Source organism: Gossypium arboreum, chromosome 12 (genome assembly GCF_025698485.1).
Source record: "Gossypium arboreum isolate Shixiya-1 chromosome 12, ASM2569848v2, whole genome shotgun sequence".
NCBI lineage: Eukaryota > Viridiplantae > Streptophyta > Magnoliopsida > Malvales > Malvaceae > Gossypium > Gossypium arboreum.
This window is the reverse complement of record NC_069081.1, coordinates 116,562,201-116,577,403: the sequence shown is the minus strand read 5'-3', so window position 1 is coordinate 116,577,403 and position 15,203 is coordinate 116,562,201. Positions and strand designations below refer to the sequence as shown.

Genomic DNA, 15,203 nt, shown 5'->3' with positions numbered 1-15,203 from the left:
ATTAACCATACGCGAGTTTCAATTATTCGAGGGTAGATATCATATCAAGTCATATAAAAACATTACAATAGACTGAAACTAATAATTCGATGTTTTACCAGAAAATCATTACAAATGAACCCGAGTCAAAAATTAACTAAAAACAGTAAAATGGGACTGAAACAGTAGAATCATTACAAAAGAAACAAAAGAACTATTAAGTAATGGTACATCGGCCCTTGAACTAGTATCTGGGAATTAACCAAGGTAGGTCAGGTTTTCAGGCGGTCATATCAGTATCTACAGCCATTGCCCTCTCTTCAGGTGGATCCGCAAATTGTGATCTTGACTCTGTTGCAAAGGGACTTCTAGCAGAAGTAGAGTCTAGTTCCATGGCAGAAGCTTTGGGAGGAGAGAGAGGTTGTACTTCTACATGTGGGTAGGCAGCCTTGTACCTTGCTCTTAGGCCTTCATCAACCAGTCTAACCCCATTTAACTGATTCCCAAGCGATATCCATCTGATGGAAAATAAGGATAAAGGAGATTGCTTAGCAGTAGAAAATTGTGGATTCCCAAGAATATATTAAATAAGGGAATTCAACATTAGGTACTGACAATAACAAATGTAAAATTTATTTAAGCTTAGAGACCGTCAAGGTCCTTCATCTATTTTGAGATGATAATATATGAGAACAATTTTGAAGTATGAAAAATGGTTCAAGATACCATACCCTGCATGAGTATTATGCATGCGAGCAAATAGTTCAAGCTTCCTTGTCCTTGGACTGATCCTCTCCAGCATCGGGTACATCTGCATAGTTAAGTTTCCAGTTAAGATAAGTTCTTGAAATACATGACAGAGACATTGCAAAAACATAAAGCAATGAAGAGAGACCTTTTATGTACTGAAATGATAATGAAAGAAGCAACAACATAAAAATTTCAAAATCAGAATGCATGGCCATCAGCATCCTTAAGCTAACATTTCTGACATCAAAAAGTGCAAACAGATAGATGTAAAATGGGGTAGCCAAATTGTCCACAAACCTCATCTGGCTTGCGACTAGTCTCTCGAACCTCGGCAACAATGACATCGGTATCAATGTTCTTATTTATTTCTGGATTTCCCTTGATTCCTACAAGGCAATGCTCCTTACTATGATTTAACCAATGACCTGTTCTTCCTGTTCTAATTATTCGCTGAAGTTGATTTGTTTTCACCCAAATAATCTCCTCACACCGCTTGTAACCCCATTGTTCCAAACTGCAAGAAGCATGATTACTTTAACATATATGAATAAAAAACTTTCAGTTATTACATAATTTTAATTAAGGGTAAATTACACTAACAGTCACTCAACTACTTTAGGGTAGCTAACAAAATAGTCAACTAAGTTTCATTTTAGTCACCCAACTTTTGAAAAATAACAAAACAGTCACTAACGGTATAAAAAAGTGACAAAACAGTCACTAACTAACGGTTTCCGTTAGTGTGTTAACAGAACCGCTGATGTGGCAAGTTAACTAGCTGACGTGGCCAGTTAACTTGGCCAGTTAACTTGCCACGTTGGATGAAAAAATTGAAAAAAAAAACCCTAAAAAAAACCCCTTTTAACAGAGGAGGAGAAGAAGAAAAAGCAGCAGCAGCAGCAGCAGAAGAAGAAACTTTCGTAAGAGACCTCCGAGTGTTTTTGCTGCAAGAGGCAAACCGTTGCACTTATCTGCAATTTTCTTACCAATGTCTGCCAAAATCTGACGCGCTCTGTGATTCCATCCAGAAAATGCTACCTGACTGAATAAGGACCAACACTCTTCAGACAACTTCCCCAAATTGAATAATCGGGTACAACCCATTACAGTAGCAACATTCTCCATGCGTGTGGTGACCAAGATTTTGCTTCCTGGGGAGGCACTACTTTTAAGACAGCATTTCAATGATTGCCACTTCCTCTCATCTTCTGTCCAGACATCATCAAGAACAAGTAGGAACTTTTTTCCCACAATAGATTCATGGATTTTCTCTAGTACAGTGTTCAACTCACGCAAACCTAATGGAATACCCGTTAGAGCTTCAAGAATTGCTTTTGCAATCCTTATCTCATCAAAGGGATCTGAAACACACGCCCATAGTTTCTTCTGAAAATAGGCGTTAACCTCTCTATCGTTGTAAACTATTTGGGCTAAAGTTGTTTTCCCTATCCCTCCCATCCCCACGATGGAGATTATATGGATTCCCCTTTCTTGACCATTTTCGCTTAGCAACATGCTGGTAATGGTGTTTTTATCTTGGTCTCGACCACGTATTTCAGATGCATCAACAAAACATGTGGTTTTAGGTCTTTCAGGCTCTATATCATCATTCCTGACTTGATTTACAATGAAAGCAAAATCATTTTTCTCTTTTGCAATTACTTGAAGACTTTCACTTAGCTCTTTAATCTTCTTCTGCTGCTGCTGCTTCTTCTTCTCTGTTAAAGGGATTTTTCTAGGTTTTTTTTTAACTTCTTTATCCCATGTGGCAAGTTAACTGGCCACGTCAGCTAGTTAACTGGCCACGTCAGCTAGTTAACTTGCCACATCAGCGGTTCTGTTAAGACACTAACGGAAACCATTAGTCAGTGATTGTTTTGTCACTTTTTTTTAACGTTAGTGATTGTTTTGTTATTTTTCAAATGTTTAGTGACTGAAATGAAATCTAGGTCACTATTTTGTTAGCTACCCTAAAGTTGAGTGACTATTGGTGTAATTTACCCTTTAATTAATTAACATTCAAAATAAAGCACGCACCATTCCCGTCCTAGCTCCATTGCACGCCCAGTGACCCAAAGAAATATCAGACCATCAGTCTGCAATGCAGGAACGTTAAGGTTGCGCATCTCATCATCAGCCATTGTTCCATAAGGTAACTCCATATGAATATCCCATGGTGGATCTGCCATAATAACACCGAACTGCCCCAAAATGTCCATTCTAAAATTCCTGATATCACAATTAATCCATTGTGGTTCACCTAATTCCACTTCCGAACAATACTCAGCACGTGGAGGCTTCAAAGGTTTCTCAGGACCAAGATCATCTTGTGTTTGGTCAAGCTCGTAGTGGACATATTTGCATGTCTATCAAACATGATTGAATTGGCATTACTCTCAAGTACTAGTTGTAATAAGATGACAACAGAAAGAAAGGTAGTAAAAGATTGATCTATTTATTATAGAAAAATTACCTTCATATGCCGGCAGGTATCTAGAAATGAACAATCCCCTAAACTGATGTCTGTATGAGGAGCAATTATCCGCTTAAAATGCACCTGAAAAAAGTTATAAAAGCCAGTAAAACAACATTGCAAATAGGCAAATCAGGAATACTAAAAGGATACTTCTAAAAGCTACAAATGATTTGTGGAAGTTCAAATGATAGCACCACATAAAACATAGCTATATACAGCAACAACCATTACCATGAAACCAACAATAACACTATAGGTTAAAGCTCAATGATGCAACCTTTCAAGCTAATGAATATATCAAAGGACATTGCTAAACTGTCAAGATATATGGAAGTGTATGATGCAGTTTAAATTGTTGCTTTAATACCTTCTTACAGGCAAGAAATGAGCCAGATTGTCTTCGACAATCCTCCTTGGTTAAAGCTGAACAATATTCCCTCACTTGAGAACCTCCTTTGCTTTTAAACTATACCCAGTTATTTGAACACAATCATCAACCAAATAAACAAGAAGAAAATGAAAACTTTAAAAAGTGTATATATATATATATATATATTGACGAACTTCAATGTAATGTACCTTAGCAGCCACAGCTGTTTCCCTAGCAGTTGGGCGATTAATGATATTCAAAATCTCCTCACCCGTCTTTGATTTCTGCATTTCCTTAAACGATTTCTTATTCAACAAGGCTTCCAAATCCTTCAAATCATCTTCCTCAGTACTCTGTCTCTGTGACGGCAAAAGGCCACTGTTTGGTGCCATCGGTGGCCTTCCCATCATCCCCATTCCCCGACCTCTAGGGCCTGCCATTGGGCCACCCGGCGGATACATCATGCCAGGGTCTCCCCCTCCCATCCAAATTTCACTCATTGGTCTTGGTGCTAGCCACTCGTTATTGCTGTTACTATTCATTTTCAAGTTCTCACTTTCGTTAACGTTGTTTATCCTTTCTCTTTTTTGATGATTTTGAGGTTCTTCGGTTAATTCTCGAACTAACCGTGTTCGGTCGATGCTAAGTACCATAACTCTGCTTTTGCCGCCGACCACAAACTCTTCGATCTCAAGGCCGCCGTTATCCTCTGCCATTGACCTCAAAGCCATTTCCACCGCGAGAATGGCCCCAGAATCGCCTCCCAGTTCACGCATCGCAGCCTTCTCCGCCGTAGTTATATTCTCGTCGTTCTCTAACTTCCTCAAAACCGTAGACGAATCGATCGCTTTAAACGGTACTCTCTGAAGTAAACACTCAGCCACCATGGCTCTCATCATCGACAATGGGTTGCCGCTCTCGTCAGCGAACTTGTCGCCTCCTTCAGGTTTAACAAGGGCGAGCTGTTTCGGATCGGGTACAGAGTGGGTGGGCGGGTGTTGGGGCGGGTGGGAGATCTTTTTAGGCGTGGGGAGTGGAGGAGTGGGAGAGAAAGAGCGGCGGTTGAAGGCGGAGACGAAACGGAGGGAAAGATCGAGGGTGGGAACGATGTTAGGATCCAGAGTTTGGAGGGAGGCAAGGAGGTCGAGGTGGGTGGCATGTTGGTCTTGGATTCGGGTTTCGAGTTGGGTCCGAATTGATTTGATGGTTGCTACGGTGTTTTCGCCGCCTGAGTTGCTCTCCATGGCTATATTTGTGTGTTTTTTTAGTTCTGGTTGGGGTTTAAATGTGTAAAGCGGTCGGGCCGGGGATTTTAGGATGTTGGGCACTTGTTTACCGGTTCACCACTGAAATTTTTTAATATTAGGATTAAATTGATATACTCTATAACAAAATATTATGTTTAGGTGATTTAATGAAATTGATTTAAGTAAAAAATTCAAGTTGATACTATTATTTTAATATTCTAATTTAATTTGAAATTTTTTCAAATCGAGTCGGGTGAAATAAAATTATTTGAGTTAAATTAAATAATTAAACGTGTCAAATTAAAATCTTATTATAATATAACTAATTCTATATTAAAACACATATATTTAAAACCATACATATTTTTATAACTAATTTCATATTAAAACACATATATTTAAAACCATACATATTTGAATAATTAATTAACTTATTTAGTATGTTTTCCTATTTTTTGTTATTTTCTCTTTTATTATTTATTTCATATTATTTATATATTGCACACTTAAAAATAAATCATTTCATAGATATACTTATTAAAAGTTTATATAAATATTAAATACTACTTCAGTTAAAAAAATGATAAAATTAAATGTTTGAAAGGTATAATATCATGAGCTTAAATTTTACTAAGATTGAATTTTTATTAATTTATAAAATGTAAAAAGATAAAAATACTCTCATAATATTATAATTTATTTTGTATATGAAGAGATATTTTAATTTTTTCTCAATTGAGCTAGTATTCCATGATACTAATTTAATCAAGGGCTTAATATTAGTATAAATAACTTGCTTTTTACATAAAGATGTATTTTAATATTTTTCCAAATGAGTACTCATGAAAACAACTCAATCAAAGGGTTTAATATTAGCATAGACAATAAAGAAATATTTTAGTCTTTTTCTAACTGAGATTTTGTTTGATAAATGGTTAACAAAATTAAAAATTAATATTTTCAATGATTTAAAATTTTATACATGTTTGATAATGCAAAATAAAAACAATTCGATATAATTTTTTTATAAAAATTTGAAAAATGATAAGTAAATAATAACTACTTATCACTTAACATGAAATATTTTTAATTAATTTGATTTTATTTATTTTAATATTATATTATCTTATAAAAAATTTACATTTAAAATTGACTTTTGCTTAGAATGAGATAAAATGCTTAAAAATTAAAAATAAAATGTAAGATATAAATTTTCCTCTTCTTTCTTCTACATAATATTAGTTTAGAACCTAATGACTTTGGTATTGTAAATTTAGTGTAGTTAAGTGTTTGGTAGACAAGAAAATGGAAATGGCAGATTAGTAATTTAGGACAGTCCCATGTCAATTGATGAACCGAATTACCGAAACCTCCATTGTTATTTGTCGTCTTCTATTCATAGAAAAGTGCTAATAAACCCACCAAACTCAGGAAAACCCTCAACTCTCTGCTTCTGAGACAACCATCAATACACAAAATCATGGAACTCTATCCAGGTTTGAGAACCCAACACTTTATAATTAAAAACAAAAAAAACATAATAATAAAAGAAATACCAACGCCTGTCTCCTTGTTTCTTGCTTTTTTCACTGATTGCATTACACTATTCGCTGTCTTAAAGTAACGGGATTTTCTTTTCATTTCTTCTGATAACTGGGTTTTCTTTTATATTTTGTTTTCGTTGATCTTTTTTATGCAATTCTCTTCTTTTAGTTCTTTCAATTACAGGGTTTATCTTCTTTTTACTTGTGAATATCTGGGCTTTTCTTTGGTGAGCTTAACTTGTTTTGATTATTGGTTTTAATTACCCTTTCTCTTGATCCCTTTTTTTGTTCTTCTTTCACTGCTTGCATTACATCATCTCATTGTCTACAAATTATTTAGCTTTCTTCGGATTACTGGGTTTTCATTATTTTGTTTAGTTGATCTTTTCATGGTCTTCTTCTCATCTTTTTGCTCTTTCCAATTACAGGGTTCAACAGTTTTTTACTTGTTGTTTGAATATGAGCTTTTCTTTGGTCAGCTTGACTTGTTTTCATTATTGGATTCTGAATATTGCTTCGTTTGATATTTCAAGTACGCTGTTTTGGCTATGATGCAGTTGTTTTCTCAAACAAAAGTTGATTGGCAGTGTACATTATATTGTTTATTGGTATACTCAAGGTAAGCTTTTGATTAATTTTGCTATCTTTCTTGTGATATTTATTGGCTTTAGATTGAACATTGATTTTTTATTCTCTTCCTATGATTTGTGATGAGTAGCAACAAGTTGAGTTTCGATAAGTTATTGCCACTATGACGGAAATAGTTGGGCCAAGGTTGTACAGTTGCTGCAATTGCAGAAACCAAGTTGCCCTTCACGACGATGTTATATCCAAGTCTTTTCAGGTTGGGATTTTGATGCTAATGTTGCTGGATTTATTGATAAATGCTTATGATATCATTTACCTTTTAAATGTTTGCTTAACTGTGTTTTCTGTCATTTCGATGTTGCGACTATATGTTGCTTTAGGTTCATTAATATTTGTTTTGCTGAAAGCATTCTATAGATATATGTTCCAAAAGGTTCGTTAACAATGTGAATTTCAGGGGAGAAACGGTCGAGCTTTTTTATTCTCCCACGCAATGAACGTGATGGTGGGTCCTAAGGAGGATAGACAACTGATGACTGGTCTTCACACAGTGGCTGATGTTTACTGTCGCGATTGTCGAGAGGTATTGGGTTGGAAATACGAGCGGGCTTATGAGGAAACTCAGAAGTACAAGGAAGGGAAATTCATTCTTGAGAAGTCGAAAATTGTCAAAGAGAACTGGTAGTACCAATGTAAAATTTCCGAACAATTTCTTCTGATCTAGCAAGTAAATGGATGGCTTTCTGTGTTTTTCTTCTATTCCTGGTTGAACGCTCTTCACGTATTGCTCTTCCTGTGCATTCTTGTTGTGTGCCTTGTGTGGATATCGTACCGGATGTTATTCATTTTGTTAATAAATTGTGAATGGATTCTCTTATTACGTGCTTGTATATCGGGACACGATTGAATCTGCATTTCTAACATATTTGGATCATGGATTAACATACCGTTTGTTCTTCTGATTTATCTGCAAGTCGCTTTTCAACAGGATGTCTTATATGATTTTGCCAGACTATTCGCAGTTGTCACCATTTTTGTACAACCCTCTAGGGACTAGGATATATTTCTTTGTCCAAACATGAAAACGTGAATGCATGCGAAATAACTGATCCGATATAGCTGATTACTGTAACCGGTGAGATATCATCTACTGTAGAAAGAAACTGTCAATCGAATATTAAAGTGTCTGCCATCAAGATTGACTTGCTCAAACATTGATGTTTACTTGTTTTCAGTGGTGCTTTAAATGTTCTGAAGTGTATATATAGATTCTCGAAGTATCTGAGGTTCGAACTTTTCGGTTAATATGAATATTAATGATAAATCTCTAGTTTAGTAATAAAAGTGGAAGAAGTGATTCAGTTAATGGAGCATTGATCTTGAGATGAAAGATTACAGAGCGGAAGATAAGCATTATATGGAGGCTGGTGGTTTACCCTGGTGTTCTTGTATTTTGTATTGTATGGAAGATCCAAAAGTGTGGTCAATCTGTTGTTTGTCCCTACTGTCTCTGGTTTTGAGGGTGGGATAGGATATTGACTATAGCTATGTCCTTTAAAAAATCTGCTAAAATATTTGGAAGATTGAGAAATTAGAGCACTATTTTGGTACAGAACAATCTCATAATTGAAGCTCAATAATTGAGAAAAAATAGGGAAAATGGGAAATAGGCAATAATTCTGTCCATCATGAGAACATATATAATTACGAGGCAAAATTATTTACTTCTTGGATAATAACGATCAATGAACTCTGCAATGGTGTGCTTCACATTTAAATAGTAGTTCCCTTTCAATGAGGACCAGAGCACCATGATTTGTCGTTTTTATCTTGTAACAGAAGGGGCCTAAATTTTCCCAGTCAATGGCTGTCGGTCGTTCTGTCTTTTTTCATTGTTTTTTAGAGAAAAAATAGATTGAAATTTGGCAACTGCATATCACATGGAAGCATCATTCAATCAAGTAAAAAAAGTGTGCACATTTTAGTCTTTATCCATAAAACTTAAGGCCAATTAGAGTCAAAAGTCTCAATAATGATCAAAAGAGGAACCAATATGGTTAACCAATGAACTAAAATCATAGATTCAATCCCATATCTGAAAATAAACCAAATAAATGAAATTTTGTCAAAGAAAATGATCTTCCAATGCAAACAACAGCCGAAAAAAAAAAGCAACTATCATAAGCTAAGGGAAGAGGAGAAAAAACTTGATGGTTAGCAAGTAAAAGATATTGTACATCACATCACAGATACTTTCTTCTTTGATATCCACCTCTTCCTGGCGCTTTCCATTGCTTCTTCTCTCATCCTTAAGAGCTCTTGGAAACATTGCTGGTACTGTGAATCTATTGCATCAAGCTCCGATTTCAGCTCTTCCAACTTGTCCTTGTCTGCAAGGGATAGAGAGCCGATGCTTGACAAGCTCATGTCTTGTGAAGCAAATGAACAAGAATCCATTAAGGACGTGTCAGAGTTCTTTGCGGAATGTTTTATCGCTATATATTCCGCAAGGTTTTTCTCGTCACTGGTATCTTCATGGTTATAAGCCCCAATATCTAAACCAAAATCATATGCGTTCAAACCGTTATGGCACTCAACATAACTGTGATCAGAAGATCCCATTGGTTTGTTGTTACTCCCATCTGAGGCCACCATTCCATTAGATTCAGCTGATATATCTGAACCAAAAGATTCTTCGGTGTCTTGACAGTTAAGAACAGCCAACCGTGGGAAAACTTCTTGTTCACCAACCGTCTTAATAGTGGCCTGACTTGGGTAGCATAAGCAATCTTGTAGGCATGAAATGCTTCCAACTGAAGGTTTCCAGCAGGGAACAAGCTTCACGATCATGCTATCAATCAACTCTGCAATGACAGTTACATCTTCATTTGACAAATCAAGTTGTTGAACCATCTCCTCAGCAATTGAAATAGCAGTATCTGAATCCAGATAAAATGAAAAGTGGATATTCCTTGCTCGACCTGTTCAAAGACAAACCGACACATAATTCTTTTTTATTTTATTTTTTCCAAACAAAAAGAAGAGAGTAAGACACTTTATATAGCAGATTTCTTACCACATTGATCAGCAATGCGCAAGGTCAATGAAATTGTATTATCGTCATTCTTCTCCCCTTTCAACCTAAATTCATTATTCTGAGTGAAAGACTGTAGCTCCAGAGCTGAGAACCGAGGAGTTTCTTTGATGCTTTCAGTAGAAGGTTTGACCATAAGCATTTTGCAGTTGAGATCTATTTCCATCAGATGAGGTTCAGTCTGGATCAAGTTCACTGGTGGACCACTCGCAGGCTCCTTGGGAGTTTCAGCCAAAAGGAATGGATCTTTCAAGAGTTCCGCAGCTGGCAATCTCATAGATGCTGGAAGAAGACACTTCTCAATAAACTGCTTAATTTGTGGATCATTCACTCTACCAAGGGAAGCGGGTTTAATACCCTGCAGTGAATGACATTGAGAGAGGTTAAATGACCGCTTGACAGGATTATGGAGAAGTTAAGTATTGAAGATGGTTGTCTTACAGAGGTAACTTTCTTGTATATTTGTGCTGGATTTTTGCATTCATTATATGGATATTCACAAGTAACCATCTCCAATATGCACAGACCAAAAGAATATATGTCGACAAGCTCATTATACTCCTCATCATAAAGCTCTGGAGCCATGAATTCAGGAGTGCCTGCACAAATAACAAAGCATTACAAGTTTCAACCAAAATTGGTTTTTCTCCCCGCTAAGGCCAAAATGGTTTTAGATGAAGTCACTGTTACTAATTTTTGGGAAAATGAAGTACCAATTACACTTCGGGCGGTGGGCTGCTGCAAGACAGTTGCCAATCCAAGATCTCCAATCTTCACTTCTCCATTATTTCCATTAACAAATATATTATCGCATTTTAAATCTCTATGAATGATTGGAGGATTGTGACTATGCAGATAGTGTAAGCCTCTAAGGATTTGCCGTGCCCAGCTCTTAATAGCCTTCACCTCAACATTCTTATGCTTCTTACGGTATCTAAAGGAAAGCAAATCTCAGCATATCAGAGATGAATGACAACACCAAGCAGAAAAGAATGGGAAAAGAAAAATTCACAAAACTCACTGCCTCAAACTCCCCGAAGTGAACAACTCAGTTATCATGTTGATGGTCTTGTTTTTATCATCCACCCAGGAATCGTAGAACTTGATAACGTTTACATGCTTCAGTGACTTCAGAAGATGAACCTCTGAATATAGTCTTTCCAGCTGCTCAGGCTTCTGCAACACATCTTCAACATTGATTTGGTTCCATGCAACCTCTATTCCATCAGCCTCATCAAATCCCTTGTAACTACAAACAACAATGTAGCAGCCAAACCAGGAAAAACAATCAAACAGACAGTCCTATCAAAGTTATTCAAATTCAAAGAAGATAGGTGTTGGAACCATACACAGTCTTGAATGCTCCCCTCCCTAGGACCTCATCATACTGAGGAAATAAAAATAAAGCAAATGAAAAAAATGAAAATTGTAACACTACGTTCAAAAGTGCAAACTAATTTAAGTTGTAATGAAACAAACTATTTTAGAAAATATAAATAATTTCAGAATATCTTGAATAACATCGGCATTTTGGTTGATCATGCATAAATATCATGCTTAATATTGTTCACTGAAATGGGAGTACAACAAGCAATTAATTCCCTTTTTTCTCAACAATGACTAGAGCAAGAAAAAGTAATCTTACAAGAGCGGTAAAAATAGCTAAAGAAGAAATATTTACAAATTATTAGCTAAGTAGAAGCTAAGCTATAACCAAAGTTGGTTAAATTCTAGACAATTGATTCCATTACTCAAACTTGACGCTGTTTGGTTGCTAAGAAATTGATGACAATCTCACCTTGGACCGCAATTTGACAATATTTTTACAAAATTACGCCTAAACAGCACGCAGTATTTGATTATTATATTAAAAAGTCCCACAATTTCTATTAGAATTCGAGAAATATAAGTTTAATAGCTCCCTTCCAAGTTTCTTGCCAACCAAACAGATACTAACCCTAACAAAGAGAAACCGAACAATATATATATAAACAGGATTCGGAGCCAGAAAACATACCCTCACATACCGACCCGACGGATCTTTCTCAGCGAAATCACAGTCATCAGCCACCTCCATTGTTTCTATGTACAAAGAACCAACCGATGCCGCAACCCGATCGATAATTCCAACAACAACAGCCAAAAAGAAGACCCTCGAAAAAAAAAAGAAAAACAAGAAAAACTCCAAAAGAAAAAAAAAATTGCAGAAAACGCTATTAGAGATGAAGCTTGACACCGATTAGATGCAAAGAAGAAGAAGAGGAGAGAATCTGCTGTCGTTTTTCAGAGAACGCTTCACAAGCCACAGAGTAGGAATCGAATGCCGATCGGAATCGGAACCGGCATCCGAAGGCAACGAACAAACACATATCTTCTTCAGTCTCCGGATATTCCAATTCCATAAAGCTATTTCTCCCTGGATTCGATTTTCTCTTCATTTTTATACCAATCCCAAATTCTCCCCGCATAATGCTATCCGCATTGTAATTATTACCTAATTGCTTTAGGTTTCAAGAGATTTCTGAATTTTTCTGAGACACCAAGAATCCTAATCACTGGGAAATTTGGAGTCCTAAGGATTAAAAGAGATGAGTTTTATCAAAAAGAGAGAGAGAGAGAGAGAGAGAAAAGAAAAAGGCCTAGGGAAGTAATTTAATTTAAAAGGACATAAACGGATGTATCATTATCGGCAACGGCATGTAGGGATAAGGAAGTAGAAGAATCACACGCGCATATTTAGGAGCGTGTGTCTGAGGTTGAAGTTTTTTAAAAGGAATCAATTACTACTAATTTTTCCGTTTCACGGGATTTTAATTGCTATACACCAAGTTGCAAGTTGCTGGAGATATATAGAATTCTTTGTTACCAAGGAATATTTTCCTTAATTTTTTAAATTAAAGTAAAATATATATAGAATTATAGATTTGCTAAACGCATCAGGAATTCCCTGTAGTTAATTAATTTAAAATGTAACTTTTTTTTAATATTTTTGCCTAGTTAAAAATATAAATTTAATTTTATTAGAATTATTGTTAAGAAAATTTTTAAGAAATTAAAATGATATTTTAGTTATAGTGAGGGTTTGATCTTCGCCCTGGGTATGGAACAGTTTTAAAACTCATGACCAACGTCTTCTCCCATTAGTTATTAGTCTCGCTCTGTAAATACCTTGAAAAATAATATATATATATATATAAGGGCTAATTTACCTATTTTTTAATAGAGGATCGAAATGCAATCCACCCTAAGTATAGGCTTCTCTAATACTTTTATCTATAGATTTTCATATAAATTAAATTATGAGAAGTTGACACGATGTGCGTGAAAAAAATGTATAAATATATAATTTACAAATAAAATTTTAATTGAAATGATAAAATTAAAATTTTGAAAATTTAATGTTCTAGGTTCAAGTTTTACCATTTGTAGATTCGTTTTGAGGTTTTTTTTTTTGTGATTTTATAAAATATTTACAAAAATACACTCATGATTTGTTGCTTTTCAAATAAAAATTTTATTTAGTTATGAGACTTATAGATATAAGTAAAATTTTAATGTATTTTCATTTTATATTTATTAATTTTAAATTTACATGTACTATATATGATTTTATCTGTTTAATTTTAATTGAATGAATATATTTAAATGTTGAATATTAGTGTATATTAATTTTATATTATTGAATTATCGATAAAAATGTATTTTAAAATTAAATAATTTAAATCATAATAAAAAGTATAATTTAACATAAATACAAATTTTAATTTCAGGTTTAATAAAAATACAACATTTAAAATTAATTTTTTAGGAGTTTTGAAGGTGTTGTTAGGTTAAGGTTGGCCAAGAATCTTGGAATCCCATGACTCATTGTTGATTAGCATGCGAGTTGAATTGTTGAAGTGAGTTATGTTCTTAGAGAAGGCAACAAACATGCAAATGGGTTTGTTCTTTTGATTGGCCCCGCAGATAGTATCATACTACTACTATATAAGGTTAAAGGTATTCATAAGTTGAGTTTAGTCAAAATTAAACTAGACTTAAACATGATATTAATATATTCTATACTTATCTAAACCCGATTTAAATTATAAGTTTAAAATTTGTTTAAGCTTAAGTGATTTTTATTTTTATTTTACTTTTATATAGATTATGTAGACTATTAATCTAAATTAATTAATAAGTAGTAGGGTTATTTACTGCTTTTAGTCCAATATCAATTTAATTAAATAATCATATAAATTCATTTTAACCAATATATAATTAAAAGTGATTATATCTTTTTTAAAAGGTTTAAATGTTTAAAAACGCTTGTCAAATAATTAAAATTAATTAAATTTTAATTGAAAATTATTATTTTAATAAAAATTAGCAATCAATTGAGTTATTGAAATATAATTTTTATTAAAATTATTATGATCGTTAAATGATAATATGATGGCTAATGAGAGAAAATAATAATGTGACGGCTAACATAGCGTTTGACATGAAAAAATGATGATGTGCTAATTTTATTCATTTTATAATTATTTTATGAGGATTTTTCAGCATTTAAGGTTAAAAATTAAAGCATTATAAAAATTTAGAAAATTATAAAAATATAGAAAAAATAAAAAATATTATATATTTTTAGAAATTATAGAAAATTTATTAAAATATTTAAAACTATTAGAAAGTTATATAAGAATTATTACAATGATAAAAACTTGTAAATTTTAAAAATATAGAAGGAGTAATATTTAAAATTTTTAGAATTATTTATAATATTCAAATAATTTTAAAAGCTTAAATAAATTTTAAAATTTCTACAATTTTATAAAAATATAGAATACTTGTAAATATAATAAAACATCAATTTCCTTCATATACTTCAGACTTTTTATTTTCTTGTTACCGGAATTAAAGGCTCCAAGCCTTTAAATAATTTTCTATATTTTTAATATTTTAAATAAATTGTTAATAAGTTTTATCTTTTTAATAATTTTTATATGAAAAAGAAGACAATGGCGGTTGCTGGTGCATATGGTTAAAAGGCAAAAGCGAAAGGCCCGTGAAACGAGTGAGATTGCGCGCGTGGCAAACCATAAAGTTCGGTTTTTGAAAGAAAGTAGAAAAAGGATCCCCCGCTCCACCCAGTTGGAAATCTGAGTTTTTTTCT

At 33.9% G+C, this 15,203-nt stretch overlaps 3 protein-coding genes across 5 annotated transcripts; 1 reads left to right on the top strand and 2 right to left on the bottom strand.

The window, feature by feature from the left end:
• Positions 1 to 16: 16 nt before the first annotated feature.
• LOC108479123 (N6-adenosine-methyltransferase MT-A70-like) lies at positions 17 to 4,931 on the bottom strand. Its single transcript, XM_017781540.2, has 7 exons — positions 3,785 to 4,931; positions 3,573 to 3,671; positions 3,203 to 3,286; positions 2,767 to 3,095; positions 1,027 to 1,243; positions 711 to 790; positions 17 to 497 (listed from the first exon to the last, which is right to left on the bottom strand). The coding sequence occupies exons 1-7, from the start codon at positions 4,817 to 4,819 to the stop codon at positions 260 to 262; spliced, it is 2,082 nt and encodes a 693-aa protein (XP_017637029.1). The 5' UTR covers positions 4,820 to 4,931; the 3' UTR covers positions 17 to 259.
• Positions 4,932 to 6,133: 1,202 nt separating this feature from the next.
• Positions 6,134 to 7,831, top strand: LOC108479126 (protein yippee-like At4g27745). Of its 3 annotated transcripts, none has more exons than XM_053023197.1 (4): positions 6,134 to 6,318; positions 6,900 to 6,985; positions 7,085 to 7,210; positions 7,412 to 7,831. In XM_053023197.1, the coding sequence occupies exons 3-4, from the start codon at positions 7,118 to 7,120 to the stop codon at positions 7,637 to 7,639; spliced, it is 321 nt and encodes a 106-aa protein (XP_052879157.1). In that variant the 5' UTR covers positions 6,134 to 6,318; positions 6,900 to 6,985; positions 7,085 to 7,117; the 3' UTR covers positions 7,640 to 7,831. The 3 variants fall into 3 exon arrangements, with proteins under 3 accessions (XP_052879157.1, XP_017637032.1, XP_052879158.1); XM_017781543.2 differs by having other exon boundaries at positions 6,141 to 6,318; positions 6,924 to 6,985; XM_053023198.1 differs by lacking the exon at positions 6,134 to 6,318 and adding an exon at positions 6,342 to 6,442 and having other exon boundaries at positions 6,924 to 6,985.
• A 1,180-nt stretch (positions 7,832 to 9,011) lies between these two features.
• On the bottom strand, positions 9,012 to 12,867 carry LOC108479124 (serine/threonine-protein kinase WNK8). The gene is made up of 7 exons (XM_017781541.2): positions 12,066 to 12,867; positions 11,398 to 11,435; positions 11,070 to 11,297; positions 10,762 to 10,982; positions 10,490 to 10,647; positions 10,031 to 10,406; positions 9,012 to 9,935 (listed from the first exon to the last, which is right to left on the bottom strand). Exons 1-7 carry the CDS (start codon positions 12,123 to 12,125, stop codon positions 9,193 to 9,195), a joined length of 1,824 nt encoding a protein of 607 aa, XP_017637030.1. The 5' UTR covers positions 12,126 to 12,867; the 3' UTR covers positions 9,012 to 9,192.
• Between the last annotated feature and the right edge of the window lie 2,336 nt (positions 12,868 to 15,203).